Source organism: Odocoileus virginianus, chromosome 3 (assembly GCF_023699985.2).
Source record: "Odocoileus virginianus isolate 20LAN1187 ecotype Illinois chromosome 3, Ovbor_1.2, whole genome shotgun sequence".
NCBI lineage: Eukaryota > Metazoa > Chordata > Mammalia > Artiodactyla > Cervidae > Odocoileus > Odocoileus virginianus.
The window spans coordinates 42,037,936-42,061,291 of NC_069676.1; the positions used below are offsets into that span (position 1 = coordinate 42,037,936).

At 44.1% G+C, this 23,356-nt stretch overlaps 1 protein-coding gene across 4 annotated transcripts in view; it reads right to left on the reverse strand.

Moving 5' to 3' along the window:
• Positions 1–23,356, reverse strand: part of FSTL4 (follistatin like 4) — a 657,291-nt gene that overhangs the window by 372,597 nt on the left and 261,338 nt on the right. For all 4 annotated transcript variants that reach the window (XM_020908080.2, XM_070465356.1, XM_070465357.1 and 1 more), the window contains one exon: positions 4,707–4,740. In XM_020908080.2, the coding sequence (XP_020763739.2) occupies positions 4,707–4,740 (34 nt within the window). The remainder of the gene's footprint in view (positions 1–4,706; positions 4,741–23,356) is intronic.

Genomic DNA, 23,356 nt, shown 5'->3' on the forward strand with positions numbered 1-23,356 from the left:
ATGTAGGAGATTTGCATTGCTAAGGAGACACAGCCACCCCAGCTCTGTGACTGTCACTTCCCTCTCTTTTTTCTGTGAAGACAGTAGCATCCCTCCTCTCGAGTCTCCCTCACAGCCCTGCTGGAAGCCACGGCAGGCTGGTCTAGACGGGAATATGTGAGTGAGCCATTGTCGGGAAGATGGGTAATGCAGTGTGACATTGGTGCCCACCCCCAAAACCCACAGCCTCTAATCACAGCGCAGTCACAGACATCTGGAATAGCTTACTGATCACCCCATGCTCTAAGAGATGGCTGACAAGGGCTGAATTATCCTGGCCGCTTGCTCATCTCACTCGAGTGTTCTCTCATGACTGTAATTCAGTGTGATGGGATCAGTTAGAGAAAAGCACCAGTTTGGGTAGATGGATCCCGGCAGTTATCATCAGCATCAGCCCTCAGAGTGGACATGGGAGTGTCTCGGCGAGGTGAGGTTGGCACCTTTTGTGGAAGTTTCAGAAAAAAAAGTTGAAATTAAATTGTAGGTGACTAGAGGGAGGTGTAAAAAGGCCTGCATTAGAGAGGCGATGAAGAAGCAGCCATCTGCCTTCCCTGTGCTGCTGGCAAAGGGGAACCCAGGGCAAGAGGATGATGTAAGACTGCCCTGAAGGTAGAAGGAGGTCCACCTGGAATACCAAGAGACATCCTCCCAAGGTTGCTGTCCTGCCACAATATCTGATCCTCTATCACCCTCCAGGCTCCCCTGAGAGTCCTTCTCACAAATCTAAATTGGAAACAAAGCTCCCCTAGAAAGTTTTCTTCCAAGAGTCCCTCTTAGCTCTCTGGGCTTGGCAGTGATCATGTATGCTTAGAAATCCTTGGGTGATTAAGCGAGATCAAATCATCACCCGCCTATTAGAAAGAGGTTCAATGTCTCAGACGGACATTGGTCCAGAGGGACCGTGGCCCAAAGAACTCTTTATTCCTACTAAAATAAGCATGAAAAGGAAGGAGTCTCATGTAAGATGCCATCTGCTCTGCTTATATCATGGGTTACTGAGAGTCAAGGGAGATAAGGAACATGAAAGCTCTCAGAAAACTTCGGAATACCTAAGATGCAATTAACATTATAACTATCTCACCACTCTCTCCACACACCACCTTTGGAAGACAGTCACATGCTGGGGCATGTCCTGGGCTCTGTCAAAGCAGTCCCTCTTGGTGGACTCTCTAGAGCAGGGCTTGCAAAGGGCACTGTGTGGAAGCCTAGCCAGAGATGATTAAAAACAACAAATCAAGATGCCATGGGAAACTAAGTTTGGAAAACGCTGCATATTACACTCCCTTTTCAAAGTCCTATTTAATATCTTAATGACCTAAGAGATTCTGCAATAAAAATAACAACCAGCTTGATACTGAGTCCAGCATTTACCAAGTGTTTTATTTTCCTACAGCTGCTGTAGCAAAGTTCTATAAAGTAAGTGACTTAACAAGAGAAATCTGTTTTCTCCCAGTTCTGGAGGCTAGAAGTCAGAAATCAAGGTGTTGGCATGACCACCCTCCCTCTGAAGGCTCTAGGGGAGGATTCTCTGTCGCTCCTTCCTAGCTTCTGCTGTCAACAACCCTTGGTGTTCCTTGGCTTATGTTCTCAGTCTGCTCTATGCCTCCTTTAGAACATGCTCTTCTCCCTGTGTGTCTGTGTCCAAGTCTCTTCTCAAAAGGATCTCACTTATTGGATCAGGGTCCATCCTATTCCAGTATGACCTCATCATAATTACACATTTGCCAGGACTATATTTTCAAGTAAGGTCACATTCACATATTCTGGATTAGGACTTCAAAATATCTTTTCGGGAGACACAATCCAACCTATTATAGGTATAGGTATTATACCACACCTATTTGAACATGGAGCACTTTCATCAGTGCATCAGCTGGGAATATCTGGATATCCACAGAACACTTCCTAGAAGTGCCTCTGTAGAACCAAATGATTCAGCGCCTCCCTTGTATATCACTGGGACAGGATCAGAGTGAAAAAATACATATACAAGGCAATTTTTAAATTTGCACTTAATTCAGGAAATGATTGTTGAGCAACTATAGGCCCTGGGCTAAGGCCTTGAGGAATTTAGGAGTGAAAGAAGGGAGGGTTTCAGCTCTCAGGAAATGAATGACTTAACTCCCAGGTAAAGTAGAGTGAGCAAAACTCTTCAGAGAGAGCATTGGAAGGGATAAGAGAGAGGTGGGATTTCACAAAGATGAGGGACAAAGAGCAGGCAGGCTGCAGGGACAATGCATGAGGCAAGATAGCCGGGCTACAGTCTGAGAACCATGACAGCGCTGGATGGGAGCAGCAGAGGGGAAATAAGGCACGGAGCCCATCTGAGGCACACAGTGCATTCGTGTCACCCTCATGATCTCCAACCGTGACTTAGCCTGGACTCCATTTCCACTGCTAATACTAGCCCCCTCACTTCTCACTCCACAGACTTAATGAAGAGCTTCCAAAAGTTAGAGTGTAAAGTGGCAATTGGTCATTCGCGTGTAGCTATGAACCCTGGTTGGAGCTGATATCCTGAGTCAGATGTTACATAAAAACAAAAACAGAAAAATATCTTAGGTTTTGTGATGCAGAGGCTACCCCTCTAGACCTTTCCAGGATCTCCTGGGCCTGGTAAACTAGGCAGAAAAATTCAGAGGGTTAATTATTTGCTCCTCTTTCAGTGCCAGATCAAGTCAAAGCTAAGTGTTCATTGCTAGACAATAATGTCTTATTTGTGTATGCAGGAATATTTATTGAAATATTCACAGCACTTCTGTTATTTTTATACCCATACACATACACTGTTCTAGGGAAGATTAACAACCCAAGCCATTGAATCTCAGACTTAAAAAATACTCAGAACTGACCTACAAGGTCCCACTCTTCCTTCCTACCTGCCAGGTTATAAGCACTGACATTAAGGCACTGGGCTATTGCAGGAATTTTCAAACACTCAACTTTGACAGAAGTAAGCAAGAAACATCAGCTCACAGAAGGAAGAAAAATGTTTCTGTTATACCAAGACAAATTTACCAGTACAAACCCAAGGCATATGTTCCCAGTAAGCCAGTTATGAAACATGCTGCTTCAAGAAAGAAGAGGGTTATGGGAAAATAGAATACAGCCTAACCATGCCTTTGCTCATCCTGAGACACTTAGTCTTCTAGGAATTTGGAGTCTCAGGTACAATAAGTTCTTTTATGCCTTTGAGCAAAAATACACATGGTTTTCTCACATCCTAGCCTTATTATTTAAAGACATTTCTAACACAAGAACAGTAAGAGTGCAAAACAGTTAAGCTCATATATGAGTCCACAATGCAAATGGTGCTGTGCACCAAACAGTCACACGCACTCAGGAGTAGTGGAATGAACAGGATTCTAAACCAAACCTCACGCCAACTTGTCTCCTAATGGCTATTTTTCTCCAGATTACATGGTCATGATATCCATTGCGAACACAGCTTTGAATCAGAAACAGCCCTTCTCTGCCCCACCCACCTTCATCCAGTATCATTTGATTTTGATGTCCAAACAATGTGGTTTACGCTATGGATGCAGTTCAGAGGACGCTGAGCCCCAAAACCAGAGACAATGGCGAATGAGAGTGAAAGCCATAAAGTTCATCCTAGAGCTCGATTAACCAGATCGTTTGAACCCAGGATTCCAGTACCGTAGACAGCAGCAAACCACTGGTTCTATGAACCCATCAGGATAGACAGTATGGAAAGTTAAAGTCTAGAGACACACTTCAGTAACATGGCCCTTCTGTGTTTTTCATTGTGTTGCATAAAATAAGAGCTAACCAAGAGACAAGGTTTTTAGATTTGAATCTCCGTATGGTATTTTCTTACTTCTAATGATTGGTGCTCTTTTTGGAGACAATACCACCATGAAGGAGGTGTGGCTACAGCTAAAACCAAAGGCCAGACCCTAGACCAAGAACTCACTTTGGTTCCTAACTTCATCCTCCCATCCCTGAAATAAAGGGATGACTGGTGGTGATTTCCGTAAATCATACAAAAGACACTCTCTTATTAGAGACTAGGTATCACTGAAAGCATGTAAGAGTAACTTCAATTTCCACTAAAAGATTTCAGAAATTACCACCCTTATATATATTTACCTCAGTAATCAGAAAACAGATGCACCAGAGGAACTCTGGCAGGGAAAATAAAGCATTGTTTTATAAAATAAAGCATTGTGGAATTGTTTTCAAAAGGAAAATTAATTACTTATATCTATTTCAGCTTAACTAAAGTTGTAAAAATCTATTCAGAAATAATTTTCACATCGGCACCTTTTCCCAGTTATTGAAATACCTCTAACCATAAACAATTTTTTTTACTGTTGATGTAGTTTTCACCAGGTTAAATTAAATAATTATTTCAAACTTCACTCAAAAATGAGGCTTCTTTTGAGAGACTGCAAACATTATCATGAATGAGCCAGTTCCCGAGACCCCATCTCTGATACCTGAAGGTAGAAGATAGTTCTCACAAGCAAACTTCGGCTTCCATTTCTGCAGTCCCTGAGGCCAGTGCCAAGTAGTCAGCACCCAGAACAGGTCACATGAAATTTCAAAGAACAGGCTGCCCACAGTCTGAAGTTAATTTAACTTTAACAAACTACATCCATATGCCCGCAATGAGAATGAAATGAGTATTAGTGCATCTTCCCTACCTTCTCTTCTTATGACTTCAACGCTTCTGGATTCCTGCAAGACAAGAAAGATTTGGTGTTTTTGAAGAATAATTTATATGTAGAAATACTTGCAAATACCTCACCTCTTGTTAGACATTCATTCACAGAAGGGTGAACAATCTCGTAAGTAAAAGACACTCAGCAGTGCTGGGGCTACTAAACTCTCAACATATACATACACATCTATAAGTGTAAATCAGCTGCTGCTTTGCTGGCTTAAGCAAAAATACTGTTAATCATGCAGTTTTTAATGAGCAGACTCAACTCTCATGGTCTTCCTTATATGGAAACTGGTTCTAATTATTAGGAAATACCTTGTTTTAAGTTGAATTCCCACCCTCAACCTAGACTGCAAGTGTTTGTAGGGAAAACATGAGTAGACAGGAGCCAGAATGACGTGAGCAGCAGCAGGCTGTGATTTGTGGTGCCATGGTAAAGACCATTATTGTTCCTGTGCAGGTCACTGGCATGATCTGGTGATTGATCATGCTCCTCAAGAGTTTCCAAAGTGTGGGAAACTATGGACAATTTGGATAGCCGCTCCATGCCACTGGACTAGATTAAGCCTTGGCTCTTCTTAATTCAATCTCATCTTCTTGCAATGTGCAGAGCAATGAGCAAAGTGTTTCAGAAATTACATAGGTTAAAGATAGAGTCCCTGAATTGAAGATATTCACAGTTGAACAGAAGGGTACAGAACAAACACAAATTACTGAGAAATAAAGAGGAGATTTTGCTTTGAGGAATACCAATACGTTCACAATCAAATGAAAAATGTAAGAAAAAAAGGTTCTTTAAAGAACCTTTGCAAATAGCACGGAAGAATGGGGAGGCTTTCAGGTAGCAATATGGAGGGAGGGTGTACCAGGAAGAGAGAATAGCTTGAGAAAAGGCGGAAAAGTACAAGGCATGGTCAGGCAGCAGGAAAAGGCCCAGTGAGAAGTAATGCAGGGCAAGGCTGAAACCTACTGCGGCTTCATGGCTAGTAAAAGCATCTACAGTCTGTTATAAGCGACCCGCTTACGAGCCTAATATTAAGATTAAGGTGAAAATCCATTCTAGCAACTGAAGAACAGAAGGTCAAATACCTTAGCATTAGTATGTCTTTCATACCTCAGCATTCTCATCTAGTATTCTTACGGGGCGAGGAAGGAGGAGCCAATATTGGGAAGGAAACTTGGGGAGGCACTGAAAAGATTGCCCTGTCTTGCCTAAATTACACTTTCTGACTGCCATCTCTGTAATGAGTCAAAAGGCCAAGTGGAGACCAATGGGAGACCATGTCACAGGCCAGCAGCATAGCAGCATGGCACAATTATCCAAACAGGCTTCCCAAATGCTGGTTCTTCATAAGCTCAAGGTTCAAAAGAAGGAGCTTGGAGAACAATAACTGGAACAAGAGATGCCGAAGGCACAAAGCAGATGATGTACTAAGTAAACCCAGCTCTTTCTACACTGCTGCTCAGACTCTGCTCTAGGGGCTGGCACCTCCATCCCTGGAAGTAACTAGTATTTGTGGAACAGGAAATCAACTGTTATAGCTCAAGAAAAAAACCTTATGGGAATTTTATTGTAATTGCATAAAATTTATACATTACCTTAGGGTACATTGACCTCTGTATAACGTATCTCCTTATTTAACATGGTATTTTTAATAATTTGTTCAAGTCTATTTTTATTTCTTTCAAGAGTACAATTTTCCTGTATATATTTTGAAAATGTCTTTATTACACACCTTTTGTTGTCATGAATGGAATTTGTCTTTCATTATAACTGTTTCTTGTTTGTATATTTGACAGCAATTGAGGTTTACATATTGATAAAACCAACCACTTGACTGAATTTCTTATTGTAATAGGTTTCAAATGATACTTTTGGCATCTCCATTTGTTGATTTATACAATCTGCAAATAGCAATGATTTTCCTTCTTTCTTCCAGCTTCTATTGTTGCTTACTCTAGTCTTATTCTTATAGCTAATTCTTTCACTAATGTTAAGAATTTTGAACATAGGGAGCATCCTGGTCTTCTGATTTTAAGAAGAAAACCGGTAGTGTTTCCCAATCAAGTAAAATGCTGGCTTTTGGCCCAAGCATATTTATCATATTAGTGAAATCTATGCATATTTTATAGACTTTTAAAAATAAATTTATGTTCTAGCTTGTCCCCTTACTTGCTTATTTATTGGCTCTTTCCCTCCACTGGAATGTGAGTTGGGATGGTGCCAATATCTTTCTCACTCTTGCATTTTCAGTGTTATTTATAATAGGGCAGATGCTCAATACATATTTGTTGAATGAAAATAAAATAAATGTGTGTTGAATTTAACCAAATAATTTTTCTGCACTTATAGAGATATCCTATGATGTTTTTCTCCTCAGCTCTATTAATTCGATGGCTTTTCTAGTAGATTTCATAGTAGTCAATTATATCTATATTTATGGAGTCAGCTTTTCTTAATCATGATGTTTTTTAAAAAATATGCTGCTAGATACTGTTTACTATGATTTTAAACACATTTTTGCATTAGTATTCACAAATGAGATTGAGCTATAATTTTAGGTGTCATTTTTCTCAGTTTCAGGAATTAAAATTATATTAGCTTCATATACTGGATTTGGAAGTTTCCCTTTTATTATGCACTGAAATAGTTTAAATAAAAGTGGAGTTATCTGACCTTTAAGGTTTCTGCAACTTTATTTCTCAGATATTTATTAAAAAGTAGAGGAAGTAGAGGGTCAGAGAGGTTAAAATTTGTCCAAGTTCTCACATTTTGGTCCATGGCCAACTGGGATTTAAATTCCAAAGTCTAATTACAAAGCTTATGCACAAAACATTCTAACTCCACTCAATTAATAGTGTGAAAATTAGATGAGATAGACTTCTGCTTCAGGCTATGAAAGAATAGCTTGTATTAGGCCAATCCTTCTGCTAATAACAACTACAAAAATTGGATAAATAACAACAAAAAAAAGTTCTTGAAGGCATGTGAGAGTAACAAAGGCAGACAGAACTTAGCCAATATTTGGAGAGAAAAAAAGGGTTTGGTGGAGAGCCCCATATTTACTGCCAGATTTTCCCTTTGGGGAATTTGTGGTTTTTCATACAAGCCAAACAAAGTATTGCTCTGGAGCTTAAAGAAGCCTTACTGAGTTGGGAGATACCTGAGTTGAGGCTACAAAAGCAACCAAAACTTCAGGGTCTGCAATTCTAGACAAGGGAATCAGAAATAAATGAACTCAATAATCTGCACAGCCTCCTCTTGAGTTACAGTATTATGCTTGAATTGGATATATAAAGAGCAAGAGGTTGAGAAATAAGCAAAAAATTCACCTCAAACAAACTAAAAAATAAACTAAAACACAAAAAACAGATTTTGACAGTATCATGGTGCTCGGAAGACAGAAATTAAGCTCTCAAAGGAAGAGTGGTCCTGATAAATGCAGCTGACTTTCAGTTAAAATCATATATTCTCAAAGAATTTCTATTCCTGAGTAGATCAAGATGATCTGCCAGCATTCCATATCTAACAAATAAAAGTAAGTCCTCTCTGAGAGACAAAAAAGTAATCCATACACCATATAATTTTTCATAGTTTTGACCTAAAACTAAAAAATTGTAAGCTATCTCTCCAGAAAAAAAGGGGGGGAAGCATTATTCAGGATGAGAAGAGAGTTGAAATTCAGGGTCTACAGCCATGATGAGTCATGTGCAAGTCCCCACATGGCAAAGGAAGGAGAATTCTTTTACAGAGGTGAAAAGTATTGATAAATTGAGAGGGTAATAGTAAACGCAGAGTTCATGGCTTTTCATTGGCTAGGTTGTTGCCAGGAAACAAAAGGAGTCTTTCTTTTTCCTTTTGAATTCTGCTTTTGTCACAGGGTATGAGAACTCCCCCTTCTTGTCTCTCAGCTCTATTTAATTAAAACTTTTGTTTATTAATTTTTTTTAACAATACATAATGTCCAGCATCCAAACCAAAATTACTAGGCATGATGGGAAACAGTATCAAATGACTAAAATTCAACAAAACAGACAGCATAAACTTATCCACAGGTTATCCAGACTTTAGAATTATCAGACACAAGCTCTAGAATAATTATGACTAATATGTTCAGGAAAACAGAAGATGCTGCATTTCACCATAAAATTTAAATTAAAATAAGAATCAAATGGAAATCCTAGAACTAAAAAATAAATGACTGTCAGATTGAACAGGAATCTAACAGAAGACTAAACACAATTAAACATAGGATTAATAAGCCGGAGCCTAGGTCAGTAGAAGATAACCAGACTGAAGATCTGAAAGGAAATAATAAAGAGTAGAAAACACAGGCGTATGAGAGACATTATGGAGCATGGTGAGAAGTTCTAACAAGTATGTAACTGAAGCATCAGAGGAAATTAGGCAGAATCAATATCTGAAGAGAGATGCTTGAAAAATTTCCAAAATTGATGAAAGGCATCAATCCAGACGTTTAGGAATCTCCACAAACTCTAATCAAGATAAATACAATGAACACCATAACTAGGTCCTCATGAAAATATAGTTGAATTTTCAAGGACAAAAAGAAAAATATTTAAAATAGCCAGAGAGTGGGTGGTGGAGGTGGAGAGGGCACATCACCTACAAAGATCTGATAGCCATCTTTACAGGAGAAAATAATGGAACCAGAAGAGGATCTGCAATCCTAGAAAAGGGAAACAGAAAGAAATGAACTCAATAATCTGCACAGCCTCCTCTTGATTTATATTATTATGTTTGAGTTGGATACATAAATTCAGTGACATCTTTAAATGAAACAACATCTTTAAAATTCTGGAAAACTTTGAATTCTATACCTAATGAAAAGATATTTATAGGGTAAAATAAAGATATATCTAGACAGACAAAAACTGAGAGAATACATTGTCAGCAGATTAATACTAAGAGCAATACAGGGAAACACTCTGGGCAGAAGGAAAGTGTTTTCAGATGAATGCATCATTGTCCAAGAAGTAATAAAGATCAGAAAGAGTTAAAAAATGAACAGATCTAGTTCTGGCTGCTTAACACAACAACAACAACGCTGTCTAAGGTAATACTATTTACAGGACTAAAATGCATGATGATATGATCATAAAGTCAGGAGGTCAAATGGAATTTAAGTATTACAATCCTATTAATATCTAAAAAATGGTTAAAGCAATGCTATAAGGTCAAAGGAGTGGGATCACAAAAAACTAATTCCCCCCAAAAAAGACAAGAGAAAAGGGGAAAAAGGAATAAAGAAGAAAGAGGAATACATTAGATTTATAATGATAAAAGAACAATTTAATAGGAATTAATAGCAATTCTAAACTTGTACACACCTAACTACATAATCTGGAGGGGTGGGATGTGGGGGAGGGGATGTGAGAGAGGTTCAAGGAGGAGGGGATATATGTATACTCACAGCTGATTCACGTTGTACAGCAAAAACATCGTAAAGTGATTATATTCCAACTTAAAAAATAAGTTTTAAAAAAAAGATGGTTTCTGGGGGTACTGGGAATGTTCTAAATTACAATCTTGGTGGTAGTCACTTGGGTGTGTTCACCTTGTAAAAATTAATGGAGTTCTACTCTACACTTAAGATGTGTCCACTTCCCAATATGTTTGATACATGTCAATCGAAAATTTAAAAATATATTAGGACAAAGTACTCATAGTACACAGCAGAAATTTGTTGAAGAAGGAGAATAAATCACATGCCCTAATTTACAGATGAGGGCGGTTCTCCAGGAGGAAAGGCTACAGCTTGCTAAATTGTCACAGGGTAGCAAGCGGCCAGGGCAAGGCTAGACTCAAGTCTTGGAAATCATGCCACCATGCTTTGCTGTGTGCTACGTCACTTCAGCCAAGTTTGACTCTTTGCAACCCCATGGACTGTAGCCCACCAGGCTCCTCTGTCCATGGGATTCTCCAGGCAAGAGTACTGGAGTGGGTTGCCATCCCCTCCTCCAGGGGATCTTCCCAACTCAGGGATCGAATCCACAGCTCCTGCAGCGGCTGCACTGCAAGCAGATTCTTGACCACGGAGCCACCTGGGGAGCCCACTGTGTTCTGCCGCCTGAAAGTAAATACTCAGTGAATATTCTGGAAACAAGTGATAGGAACTAAAAGATGGAACTCTGAAGTCAGATGGATCTGGGCTGGATCCTGGCTTATTCCTGATGGCCACAGCCCTGCCATCTTTGGTTAATTATCTCGCCTTGCTGAGCCTCAGTTTGTTCATCTGTGAAATAAGGGTAGGAATGGTGCCTTTTTCATAGAGTTGTTGTGAGGATTAAGTGAAATATAAGCCTGTAGCACACTTAGTATGGTGGCTGGCATACAGTAGTCCTGAACCGGTGGCCATCACCATCTTTATTGCCATTAATGAAGATAACAAAGGCAGAGAAACAGTAAGATCACTTGGGGAGGGAAATGAGTTCAATGTCTCCACCAATTATTGTGGCTCAATCAGAATGTCTTCCCAGTACTTGAAAAAGTACTCCCCCAAAACCTGTAGCAGAACTGAACAGAATAGAATTTACTGGCAGAAGTGACACCAAGACCCCGAATGCTTTGCTTAAGGAAGAAATTATCTGCTGCGGAAGCTTCAAACCAGATGGTTATAAATGAGAGTTAGCACATGGGCATTATTTAACGACTAAATTTCTTTAACTAAAAATCTAATTTTATTATGGTATAAATCACACTTTCTTGAAGTATGGAATTAATTTTAGATTTTTCATTTAGTGTTCATAACCTTTCCACGAATTTGACAGCCAAATCATTTAAAACGTCATTTAACCAATACAATACAACAGCTTTATTCCTCATTGTGCCCTTCCTGAATCCATTATCTTCCACTATAACGTAGGAGAACTTAAGTAAAAAATTACCATCCCATAAAGCTGTATTTTATTGTGCAGTTGAACTGCATAATCTTTATTTTTGAATCAATATAATGTGAGTGCTGAGTAATATTTTTCATAATCCAAAAATCTATTACACATTCTCAGCTACCAAAAACGTAGTTTGCAAGCTGCTGAAAGAGGACAAAAATGAAGACCCTCAGATTCTGTGCCTGGATCCTTTTCATCCATCTTAGGTGGTGCTTGGGATCTTAAGCTGTATGTGAGGCTCAGGAAAAGAAGGGTGGACCTTGGCCCCAGATCAAACGCACCCCTCCTTGGCCATGAATCCAGTCATCCTTGGTTAGAGAATAAGTCTCCATTTATCACCCAAAATGTTATGGGATTCAGTGGCTTCTGGGAAAATGTTGGCTCTGTGAGTTAGCCAAGTGGGAATCAAAACACCCACTGCTCAGAAGAGGAAGTCACGGAATCATGAAACTGAATGAAGCTTGATGTGGCCAGGGTTTTGCAGACAAAGCAGAAGTGAGTCTCATGCAGATGGGGCTGAGGGCATCTGAGGGCTGGGCAGCTACAGGCTCAGCCCTGCCAGTGTCCTGGTGGTGAGCCCATGACTGGCAGCACCTCAGTCCAGCATCAGGGGAGCTGAGGAAGCCCCCTGCTTCAGAGTTCCTCAGGCTCCTACTGCCTGGAGAAGCTACGAGAGGAAGCACATGTGCTCAATTTATAAATCACTCGGTACAGTTGGGATGGAAGCTTTGCTAACAACACTCATCACTACTGAAATTCTGACATCTAAATTCTCATGTCTGAGATGCTCTTAACACTAAGGCTTCTTTAACAACCTTTCTTACAATCTTTCATTTACTCATTTGAATTTTAAAAACTTGACTCTTAATGACTTTGATTTTTGCTAGCAGGACACCACTCTGCAATTAAAACCTTCACATGGACAGGGAGAAAACAGTGAAATAAAGGGATGCCTTATGGAGCATGTATTTGATCACTGCCTCCCGCTTATTGAGCATACAACAAGCATCTGGTACACTTTATCTCACTTCATCTCACTTCTATGGTTCAGGTAAAGGCAGAAGGAAAACCACTGTGTTGTTAGATTTGCCAGAGCATCACGTCAGGGCCTTCGAAGCTGGATGAAGAGAGAATTAGGGGATTAACCCTAAACTCAAGAGCCAGCTTGAGAGCCAAGGTGAATAATCCCGCTAACAACAGGATTTCCTGGAGGGTGTAGGGGGGCTGTCTGAATATCAGCTTTCTCCTCCAGTCATGTGGAGCCCATGGCAAGAGCTTGAGGAAACTATCAACTACGAGGTGCCTGCTCCTGAGGAATGCCACCTCGTCGAGGGGTCAGAGCTCATCTCCTACCTCCCTGAGAACAGCACCATGTGCTAGGAGCCCTCTGGTAGAGCGGTGTGTCCTCTCAGGGAGATAGGCTTGCAGGCGGGAAAGGCACAGCTGATCACCCTACACCTCAGGATGCTGAGAGAGCAGAGGGCGCCGGGCACAGGGATGGTTGTTCCCCCTCGCAGCCCACAGGCTTCCCAATCCAGTGAAACCTCCCTGGCCTCTACCAGGAAACCAGGCATGGAATCGGTGGGGAGTATGACCACACAGGCAATGAAAAGACCTTCTCCACATTTCAGGGCTGAAACGTGGACCCCATACAGTGAGCAAGTTCTGTGTCCCTTCTACTTCCTGTCCTACAATAAGTGGATCAGTGTAAGCAAACTGGTGTGTTTACACAGGACCCAAGTGTTTATTGGAGGTTTACCGAAACAAATGGAAGAGACTATGCATGGATAATTTTGAAAAAATATCACAGAAATCTCTTTATGATTAAGCTATAGGCATCTTTTTTTAAGTCATTGATATGAACCCACCTATAGCCTCCCTGTGGGGAACACTTATGAGGAATATCAATTTCCTTATGTCCTTGGAGGAGATGGAAACAAGACCCTCATAGCCTCCAGGGGATCTGAGTAGCCTGTTACTAGTAGGTGCACCAGCAGCCGCAGCGCTGAGGGAGCTGCCTAGACACCTGCCACTCAGCTTCCCCATCTGTGAATGGGCAGATCAGACTGCCCAGACAGGATGAATTTAGGTGACAACTCAGAAACACAGGCAGAATCCCTCAGGCAGTTCTGCTCAGCACTTTCTGATGAGGAACTTAGAGGGGCTGCATTGGAGAAGTTGTGATGCTCTAAAGAGAAAAGTATTAATGGTGATTATGAGACACCAGAGAGAAAAGAAAGAATGAGAATATTTGCCAGGCCTTCAGAAATTAAGGTGACTTGGATGTTAAATTTCTTGTTTTTAGAAGCAAAGAATGAATAGATTTATCATCTGAGAATTTAGGGATTTTAAATTCTCAGTATTACTTAAAGCTATATACTAAAGGTTATTCATTTACAATAAAAAAAAAAAAGAAGTTTGCTCTGGATTTAAAATTGTCTTCTGTGGCGAATCTACCAAAGTGACAGTACAAGTAAACATTAAATTACATTTGATGGAATAAATGTCAATGACAAATAGATCAGTCCAGCTTGTTAAACACCATCATCTGCACACAGCCAGATGAAAAGACTGAGAAGGAAGAGGGGCATTTTCCAGCTTCATCTTTCTGACAACCCAACAATTTAAAAACTGATTAAGCTTTTTATTTAGAAAAGTATAGCACAGTATCGTTTCTGCTTGAGGACAAGCAATCACTCCCCACATGTCTCTTCTAAGAGTTAGCAGCATGGGGCTCTAACTCAGCACCCCAGGGACCACCCCATTAACTAACAGTCATCCTCTCCAGGGACACCAGACAGGCTCGACAAAGCCCAGCCCACCACGCAGAGCTGACTAACTACAACGTGCCACAGTCACACAGGACTGCCATTAACGAGGACAGCATCTAGCTCCCCCACAGCCTGCATCGCATTCCTCTTTCATCCCACCACAGGGTCTGGCCTGTCATCGGCCCTCAAAAGATGGATTGCAAGGAAGAAGTTAGTTTCTTTCACGGTCTCCTGAGGAGAGTATGGGGTTAGTGAGGGTCTCCTCTGGGCTCATGGATCACATTGACTGCCTTTGAAGTCTGACTTTCCATATTTTCCATTTTTAGCCAAGTTTCCACAGGATCAGGGACAGCCAAGGATGCCTTCCTTATTCTGGGAGGTTTCATGCCCACCAGCTGTCCTATCCTGTGTTCTAGTCATATGTGAGCCACAAGACAATCCAGACCATGTTACAGATATTCGGAGAGAACAGGTGGCCAATGGGAAAGGGACAGTAGTTTATGTTTTAATTATACATTATCCCCTCCAGGTACCACCCAATAGATAATGTAATTCAACATCAACCTGTTTCATATGATATTCAAACCTGCTACCTTTTTTCTTCTACCAGCTATAAGCCCACAATGAGGTTTAGAATAAACTGTGTCTAAAAAATTAAGAGACAAAAGAGGGAAAGGGGCTGCCCTCTGGCAGAGTTCTCATGTCTATTTTTCATTCTTGCTTTTACACATGGAGTGGGGGTGGGTCACAGATAGAGCTCATCTGACTTACAGATGCAGAAAGTTACAAAGCCATGGTGGGGCTCTTTTTTCCACCCACAAACCACACAATATTTATTGAATAATAGATGTATAGCACACAATCCAGCTGTATTTTTTTTACATTCACTCATTTTTTCATTTGGCAACTTCTGTCACATTAGCTGAGTAACCTGGAAGTGGTCTGCTGCCTATTTTCTAAAAGGCTCCTCCATCACTACCTGCATCACTCACAGTCTTAGAGTTTCAGAGTTGACTTTAGAGAGTAGCTACAATTTGCCTGGCAGACCACACTGAGATTGGTAATTGGCCGCTTGTCTTTCCCATTTGAGCCTAAGTCTGCAGCCCAGACATACTGCTTTATCGGCACAAGTAGGAAAGAAAAAAAGGCAGGTAATGGGTAAGAAGGCGAGGATATGAATGACAGGCACACTCACTTCCTCCAAAAGAAATAGTGAAAATCCCTTAGTCCAAGTGCCACAACCGGAGTCTCTCATCTTGCCCAGAAACAATCCCCTCCTCCCTGGTCCTCCTGCTTGGCCAGTGGCCCTTCTGCCCTCTGGAGCATAAACTCTACTTCCTCATTTATCACCTCCTGCTTCTGCAGGCTCATCCTCGCAGAGCATTTTTGTCAGGCCTTATCTTGCCATTGCCATCACCTTGATTCTCCCTGAGACATATAGCCCCTCACCCAGCAGTCCCAGCAGAGCTCCTGGGAATTCTCCTGCCCTGTTCATTTATTCTTACCGTCATCTGTCCATGTATTTGTTCATTCGGTAAATACTGACTGACCCGGGGACGCAGCAATGCCAAGACAGTCACAACCTTTGTCCCCATGAGGCTTATGATCTCATGCAGAGTGACAGACAACAAACAAGCAAATGAAATGTACAGAACATGTCACAGTAAGAAGTGCCGTGGTCATAGACAAAGCAGGGAAGGGAGACAGAATGACAGAGGTTTTCTACGTGTGACAAGGAGGGCCCCTCCAGGGGCGGTGTTGATTACAGACCTGTCCCCTGCTCCCTGCTGTGCACAGCACAACCTTCCCCTGCTCAGGACCACTCAGTCATCCCTTCAAGCCACCATACAAAGTGAAGAACTAAAGAGCCTCTTGAGGAAAGTGAAAGAGGAGAGTGAAAAAGTTGGCTTAAAGCTCAACATTCAGAAAACTAAGATCATGGCATTCAGTCCCATTACTTCATAGCAAATAGATGGGGAAACAGTGGAAACAGTGACAGACTTTATTTTTTTGGGCTCCAAAATCACTGCAGATGATGACTGTAGCCATGAAATAAAAAGGTGCTTGCTCCTTGGAGGAAAAGTTATGACCAACCTAGAGAGCATATTAAAAAGCAGAGACATTACTTTGCCAACAAAGGTCCATCTAGTCAAGGCTATGGCTTTTCCAGTAGTCATGTATAGATTCGAGAGAGAGTTGGACTATAAAAAAAGCTGAGTACTGAAGAATTGATGCTTTTGAACTGTGCTGTTGGAGAAGACTCTTGAGAGTCCCTTGGACTGCAAGGAGATCCAACCAGTCCATCCTAAAGGAGATCAGTCCTGAGTGTTCATTGGAAGGACTGATGCTGAAGCTGAAACTCCAATACTTTGGCCACTTGATGTGAGGAACTGACTCATTTGAAAAGATCCTGATGCTGGGAAAGATTGAAGGCGGGAAGAGAAGGGGACGACAGAGAATGAGATGGTTGGATGGCATCACCAACTCAGTGGACATGAGTTTGAGCAAGCTCTAGGAGTTGGTGATGGACAGGGAAGCCTGGCGTGCCATAGTTCATGGGGTTGCAAAGAGTCAGACACGACTGAGCAACTGAACTGAACTCAAGCCACCACACAGACCCTCATCTCCATTCTCATCTCCCTGTCCACAGCTGTGGCAGCAGCAGTAAGAACTAGCAATGGAAGCAGTCGTGGCCCCAGAAATAGCAGCAAGTGTGACGAGGGCCACTTCTGTTTGCTGAGCTCTCTCCACACCCACCTTCCTCAATTTTCATAGCCCCTCCTCCACCACGGTTGAATCCCCAGTGCCACCCGTGAGCCTCTACCCACCATGCCTCCCACTCAACTCTTGGCAACCTTTGATTGTTGTCTGGATAAATAATTAGCCTGGGCTCCTATGGGTATCCGCTTCTGTACAGGGAGATAAATCTGCTAACACCCTTTGATTAGAAAGCACTTTCATTGTACCACTATAAACTTGTATTAAAAATGGAACCTAAAGTAGTTTAAATTAAATGAGCTATATATAATTAAAAAGCCTTTAAGGCACAATAAGGCTCCTTTTCAATTTTCTTTTATAACAGAATCAGAAAGAAAGGCACCCAATGGTCAGCATAGCTGGACTGCTATTCACTTAGTAGCTGGCCCTTCCGAAAGTGCTAGATAAAAGCGACAGTTTTCTCCTGTCCTTCCCCAGCTGCACTTAAGTAGGACACTCCAGAGTCTGCTCACCCACGAGATGACATTCAGAGCAGTGCCTAGAAGGTGGTCGTGAGAATAGAACAAGGTGTGTGTGAAGACCGCTGAGCATCACTGCTCAGCTGGAGAGACGTCTACCCTCCACCTACTGGTCAGGAGCCAGGCCAGCCTTAGGCACCCATGCCTCCCAGAGGGCCTTGCACTTGGGGCAGAGGCACATGAGACTTTGTCTCCAATAGCTAGAACCATCTCTCTCCCTGAAGAGCATTTGCTGAGAAGGACAACTCTGAGGGCATTCAATCTACACTTCCTCCATAAGCTAACCCAGTGGTTCTCGAACAGGGATATTTTAGGCAATCCAGAGTTCAGACCATACACCAGACCAATTAAAAATCACAACCTGTACAGGCACAGACACTGTACACAGAAGCACTGATATCTCTTTCCCAGCAAGATTTGGTAAAGCAGGTGGATAACAGGGCAGTCCTGGGCTCTCTTTCCCTGGGAAACCATGCAACCCTAGTATCCAGATCTCAGCACCTATTGGGTGCAGGTGGGAAGGGCAGGCTCAGCACCAGAGCTGAGAGCCTCCCCAGGGATGGGGAGAACACAGTGACTGGCCTGGAGGACGTGAGTTGGCTTTAAATGGGTGTGACGTGCTCATCTGGGCCCCAGCACCTTGGGTCTCCAGCTCCAAGGTGCTAACGTCCACCTCAGTGACCACAGCTGTAAGCTGGGATTCAAGGTAGTGCCTGTGAGACTGCTAGGAGACTTTACAGAGGAAGGGTGCTTGGTGGCTGCTGTAACTTACCAGTTCCCAGCTACGGACACCATCTGGGAGACTGTCCGGCATCGCCCTGTCACCAACCCCGAGCACAGTGCCCAGAACCAAACAGGTACTCATCAGTGTCTTGGGGCCCCTGGAGTAGGGAGGGGCCAGCAGTTCTGCTGCCCCAGTGGGCAATGACGGGCAGAGACAGGGTGCAGGATGGCTCCATCAGTTGATACAGTGTCAATCGTGAACCACCAACACCCAGCCAGAGCTGTTCGTTCACTCCTCTTCTTGCACCCACCCCAGGCTATCTTCCCTGACCTTCTCTGACCCTCTGGTGCTGCCCATGAGCTGCCTGGCTCCAGCACACTCAAATGCCAGGATTCCTTCCCCCTGGGGCTCTACAGTGGGCACTCTGTATACTGTACAGTGGGCCCTGCCCTACTCCCAGAGCTGCCCTTCCCTCCTCATCCATGGGGCAGGAGCCAAGACTTCCTGATGTGCTCACCCAGCTGGAGGAGGCAGGCATATTTCCACAGGAGCCAGCACTGACTCCCACAGCTGAGCCAACCTCACTGCCCTGTGTACCTGGGGCTGCCCTACCACTCCCGCCTCTGGGGAAGAGAGGGCCACCCTCCATGACAGCCTCCCTCCAATAACAGGAACATAAGGAACTCTGGCTATAACCCAGCACTGACCCCCTTGCTCCCTTCCAGGGGCTGGTAGAAGAGTCAGCAATCACCAACATTTTCCCACTGGGATTACTGACCCTCCAGAAACCTGTATCTGACAGTAACTGTCTTGGTCACCGATGCTGGGACTCTTGCCTCTTCCCTAAAGTCAAGGTCCCAGAGTTCAGCTTCCGAACTCTCAATCCTCGACAGTTCTCAACCCTTAGGCACTTTCCCAGGCCAATTCTTAGAAGCAGAAACAGGGAAAACTACTCACCACTATCACGCTTAGGCCTCCAACCAGAACCCAGACATCCAGCTTTCTATGAGCACAGGCATAGCAGTGGGCCTGGCCAGGCTCTGCCCTACACGAGGGCAGATGCTCAGGGGTCCACAAGGCAGTGGCTGCAAAGTCCTTGTTAGACCCCCTTGAAGAAGGGAAGAAAATAGGCTAAGAGATATTAATTCTTGTGGGTTCCAGGGCTGCCCCATAGGCCCTTTCCCACAGTGGGAGAAGACAAGAGAAAGAGGTGTGTGCTGGGGAGCCAGGGTGAAGGGGGATGGGAGGACATGCTCTGCCACTGCCCGCAGGGTAGGGCAGGGGGCTCCCTCAAGCTGTGCTGCCCGCTAGGAGGTGACAGGGTCTTATCTGACATGATAGAGTCTGCTCTGGCCTCCAAAGGTCAACATCATCAAATGCTCTTTTAAATTTTGGCTGCTCCACGAGGCAAGTGGGATCTTAGTTCCCTAATGAGGGATGGAGCCCATGCCCCTTGCTTTAGAAGTGTGGAGTCTTAATCACCAGAGTGCCAAGGAATTTCCCAAACATCCTTTCCTTAGCCTCAAAAATAAGTAAGGTGGGGGTGGGGGTGGGGAAAGCAGTTGGAGCTTGTGAGGAGCATGTGGGATGGTCAAAAGGTCAGTGCAAAGCCCAGCTCCACCACTTCACACATGGGAGACCTCAGACAACTCACCCATCATCTTGAAGCCTCTGCTTCCACATGAATAAAATAATAAATTTAATGGTACCTCAGAGAATCTTTTTGAGAGGTCAATGAAGTGATGTACTTAAAGCTTTGACAAAACGAGAGCTGTTTATTAATGTTATCAACATTCATAGCTATGGAATTCAAAGGAGTCTCTATCAGGAATCTACTTATTCCTTATGAGGAGTGTTTTCAGATGCCCAGCTCTGAGCTCCAGAGGGCCTCTGGCCTGACATCTCCCACCCTGGCAGTGTCCCTGGTTCCCTAACACTACATACTCTTAGTTACCCAGAAATAGACATGACGGCAAAACCCAAGTTGAGAATGCAACAAGATACTGCACCTGGCTGGGAGCGAAGCTCAGCCCCAGAACTGAGAGAGCATCCATTGTGTCTAGATTCTGTGGCCTAATTATCTCATGGCAGCTCAGCTGTGCTGTTACTCACTGGATTCCACAGAGTGACGGCCCCTCTAAGAAGAGATAGCTGGTAAAGTCACGACTCCCCTCCCACGAAGCCCCTTCTTTCTTCCCAAGAACAAGTCCAGCTAAACCTCAAAGCAGCTGTCCTAAAGAGCTCCCTGCCCTACAAGATGCATGAGCGCCAGAGTCACAGGGCCACCTCCAAGCCCCAAAGACTGCTGCCCTTTAGTCAATTTGCTGAGGGGGCATGAACACAGTCACAGGGGGGCCAGGAGGGTCAGGGTGACAACTGGCGAAATGCTGAGCCAGCACATGGACATCAAGCGGACTTTACAGCCCGTCTGTCAGCTGGGATGAGCCAGGGAGGGTAAACTGGGCTTCCGAGCTGCCTGGCCGCAGACAGTCCAGGTTGATGCGGTGAGGGTACCACGGAGACAGGTAGAAGAAGCTGCATGTACAAGGCAGAAGAGCAAATATTGAAGACCATGTAGGCAGGTGTCCTAACCCAGCTCCTGCTCTGAAGATGGGAAAAAGCACAACTTGATAAATTGCCAGCACTTCTGAAAATTCAGCACGCATTGCTCCAAGTGCTGAAAGGTTGGAGATTGGCTCCTCAGCCTTAGAAACCCCATCCACCCACGGTGACCTGTTCTCTCGCTCCTTCTCTGGAGACCCCCAGGCCTGTACCTACAGCCTCCGTTCAGAGCCCCTCAGTGGCACTTCTCCTCTGGGAACCTGACCCCTGGCCGCACGTGATGGGACCAACGCAAATGCCTGGCCAAGCTGAGCCAACCAGGTTCTGAGACCACACCTAGACTGGGTAGCCCAGGGCCCTGAGGCTGGAGCGTGGTGTACTGGCAGGGCAAAGCTTTAAGATGAAGGCTATGAGACAGGATCTGCAGGTTTGCAGAAAAGTGGGTCTCCAGAGAGAACAGGGAGAGAACAGAGAGGTGGGTGTTGGAGATGGTGAGCTGGGCAGAGGTGGGGAGGGGGACAGGCTGCCTGAAGACTCTAGCCCTGTACCCCCGAGGCAGCCTGCAGGGCTCCAGGTCTCTGGGGACTCAAGATGACACATCTGTGTACACAAACACATTGGAAGGTGATTCTGCTCATAGCCACCAAGGGTCCCTCAAGAGTCAGTTGGCCAGCAGGCCTGGGTAACCACGCCCAGAGTCCCTCTTCTCCTTTCCCAACAGACCTGGTCCTGCTCCAGCCCACATCTACACGTGAAAAGTCTCTCCTCCTCAAATACTTAAGTGTTCTCCCCACCCACATCTCTGCCAGCCTTTCCAAGTCCTTCTGTCTCCAAGAGGTCCTTCCCAGCCTGCCTCCCACCCAGTGCCTCTCTGCTCTTAACTCTCCCGTCACCCACAGTCAGGCCCACACTGCTAACCAAACACATTCCACACTGCATTAACTGCTCACCATGTGCATGTTATAGGTGATTTCTTAGAGCCATCTGTGATGATTCCCTTTCCCTTCTCATAATCCTGAGGTGAGACATCAGCCCACCACCTACAGGGCTTTACTACAGAATGCAGCTCAGGACCCTCCTTTCTTGTAGCGCAAGAACAGTCGTTTTCAATGAGGTAAGGCTTCAAGTCTATTTTACATTTTCATCTAGAATGTATAATGAATCACAGATAATTTTGTCCTAGTCAGCATGGTCACAGAAGTGTTTTCCTCTTGTGAATTACCGAACCAACTGGTACAACCCGTTGGACATGGATGGAAACTGAGCTTAAGACAGGACTCAAAAGGAAGAGCTAAGACTCCCAGGTATGACAGTCTGGGCAATGGGGTGGTACTGTCACATGTGACAGCATCCTCGGTGAGATGAGACAGAGCAGCAATGGGCAGCCATTCTCTCCTTGTCGCCAGATAAAGTCCTCTGGGCCAACAAGAAGGCCAGGGCCATATTGAACAGAACCACCTTAGCAGAGGGTCCAGAGGGATGCACGCTGCTCTGGTGGACAAGTTCTGGTGGACACCACTAGCTGCTGCAGTAACCACGGTGTCCAGCTTGTGGGGGTGACACCCTGAGATGCCAGCTTCTTCCAGCCCCCAATGAGGATTCCAGAGCAGCTGAATCATGGGCCTTGGATGAGCCTATGACACTAGCTTTGCTATTAGCCACAACCCTTCTGCAGAGGAGAAAGCCTGGGCTGTGAGAACAAGCATCCTGTTATTGGACCAGGAGTGGGCCAACGAAACCAGGGTGGTGGGGGGCGGCACTGCTTCCTGCTTTGTTATTTGAGAAAGAGACCTAATTTCCTTTAGGCTAAAGTCAACATAGGGTTAAATTCCTCTACTAACTCAGATTCTAATAGCCACGTGCTCCATCACCTTCCCAATTCTCTACCCCACTGGTCCTCAAGCCCCAAGAATACAATCTGTCCCGTTTCTCTTTATCCAGTTGGCCCTAGAACATGGCCTAGCACACAGTGGAGTGCTTGGTGGATACCCACTGATGACTAGGACTTAAGACCACCTGATGTCCCCGTTGGCCCAGATATCCCAGGGTCCAGAGATCCATACCAGGTAGGTATATTACATCCCGAGAAGGTCAAGTGGGAAGTTCTGCTTTTAGACATACTCCTAAACTACACTGCCAAGGGAGGAACACCCAAGCACAAGGCAGAGAATCCCTTTCTTCACAGCCAAATGCTAAAGTGAAAATAACAGCATATGTAACAACCAGAGAGAAGTAAGTGGAGGAGGAAGAGGAGGCACAGTGGGGCACATTTTAGAAGCACTCCAATTAGAGCATTGCCGGGCAGGCCTCCCCCATTTCAAATCTCCTGATGTCCCCAAGTCTACTTCCCTGGAATGAATGCACAAAATGTGGCATCAGCAGAGCCACAGAAACCTGAGGTCTTCGCTAGAGAAGAAGTTTTCCA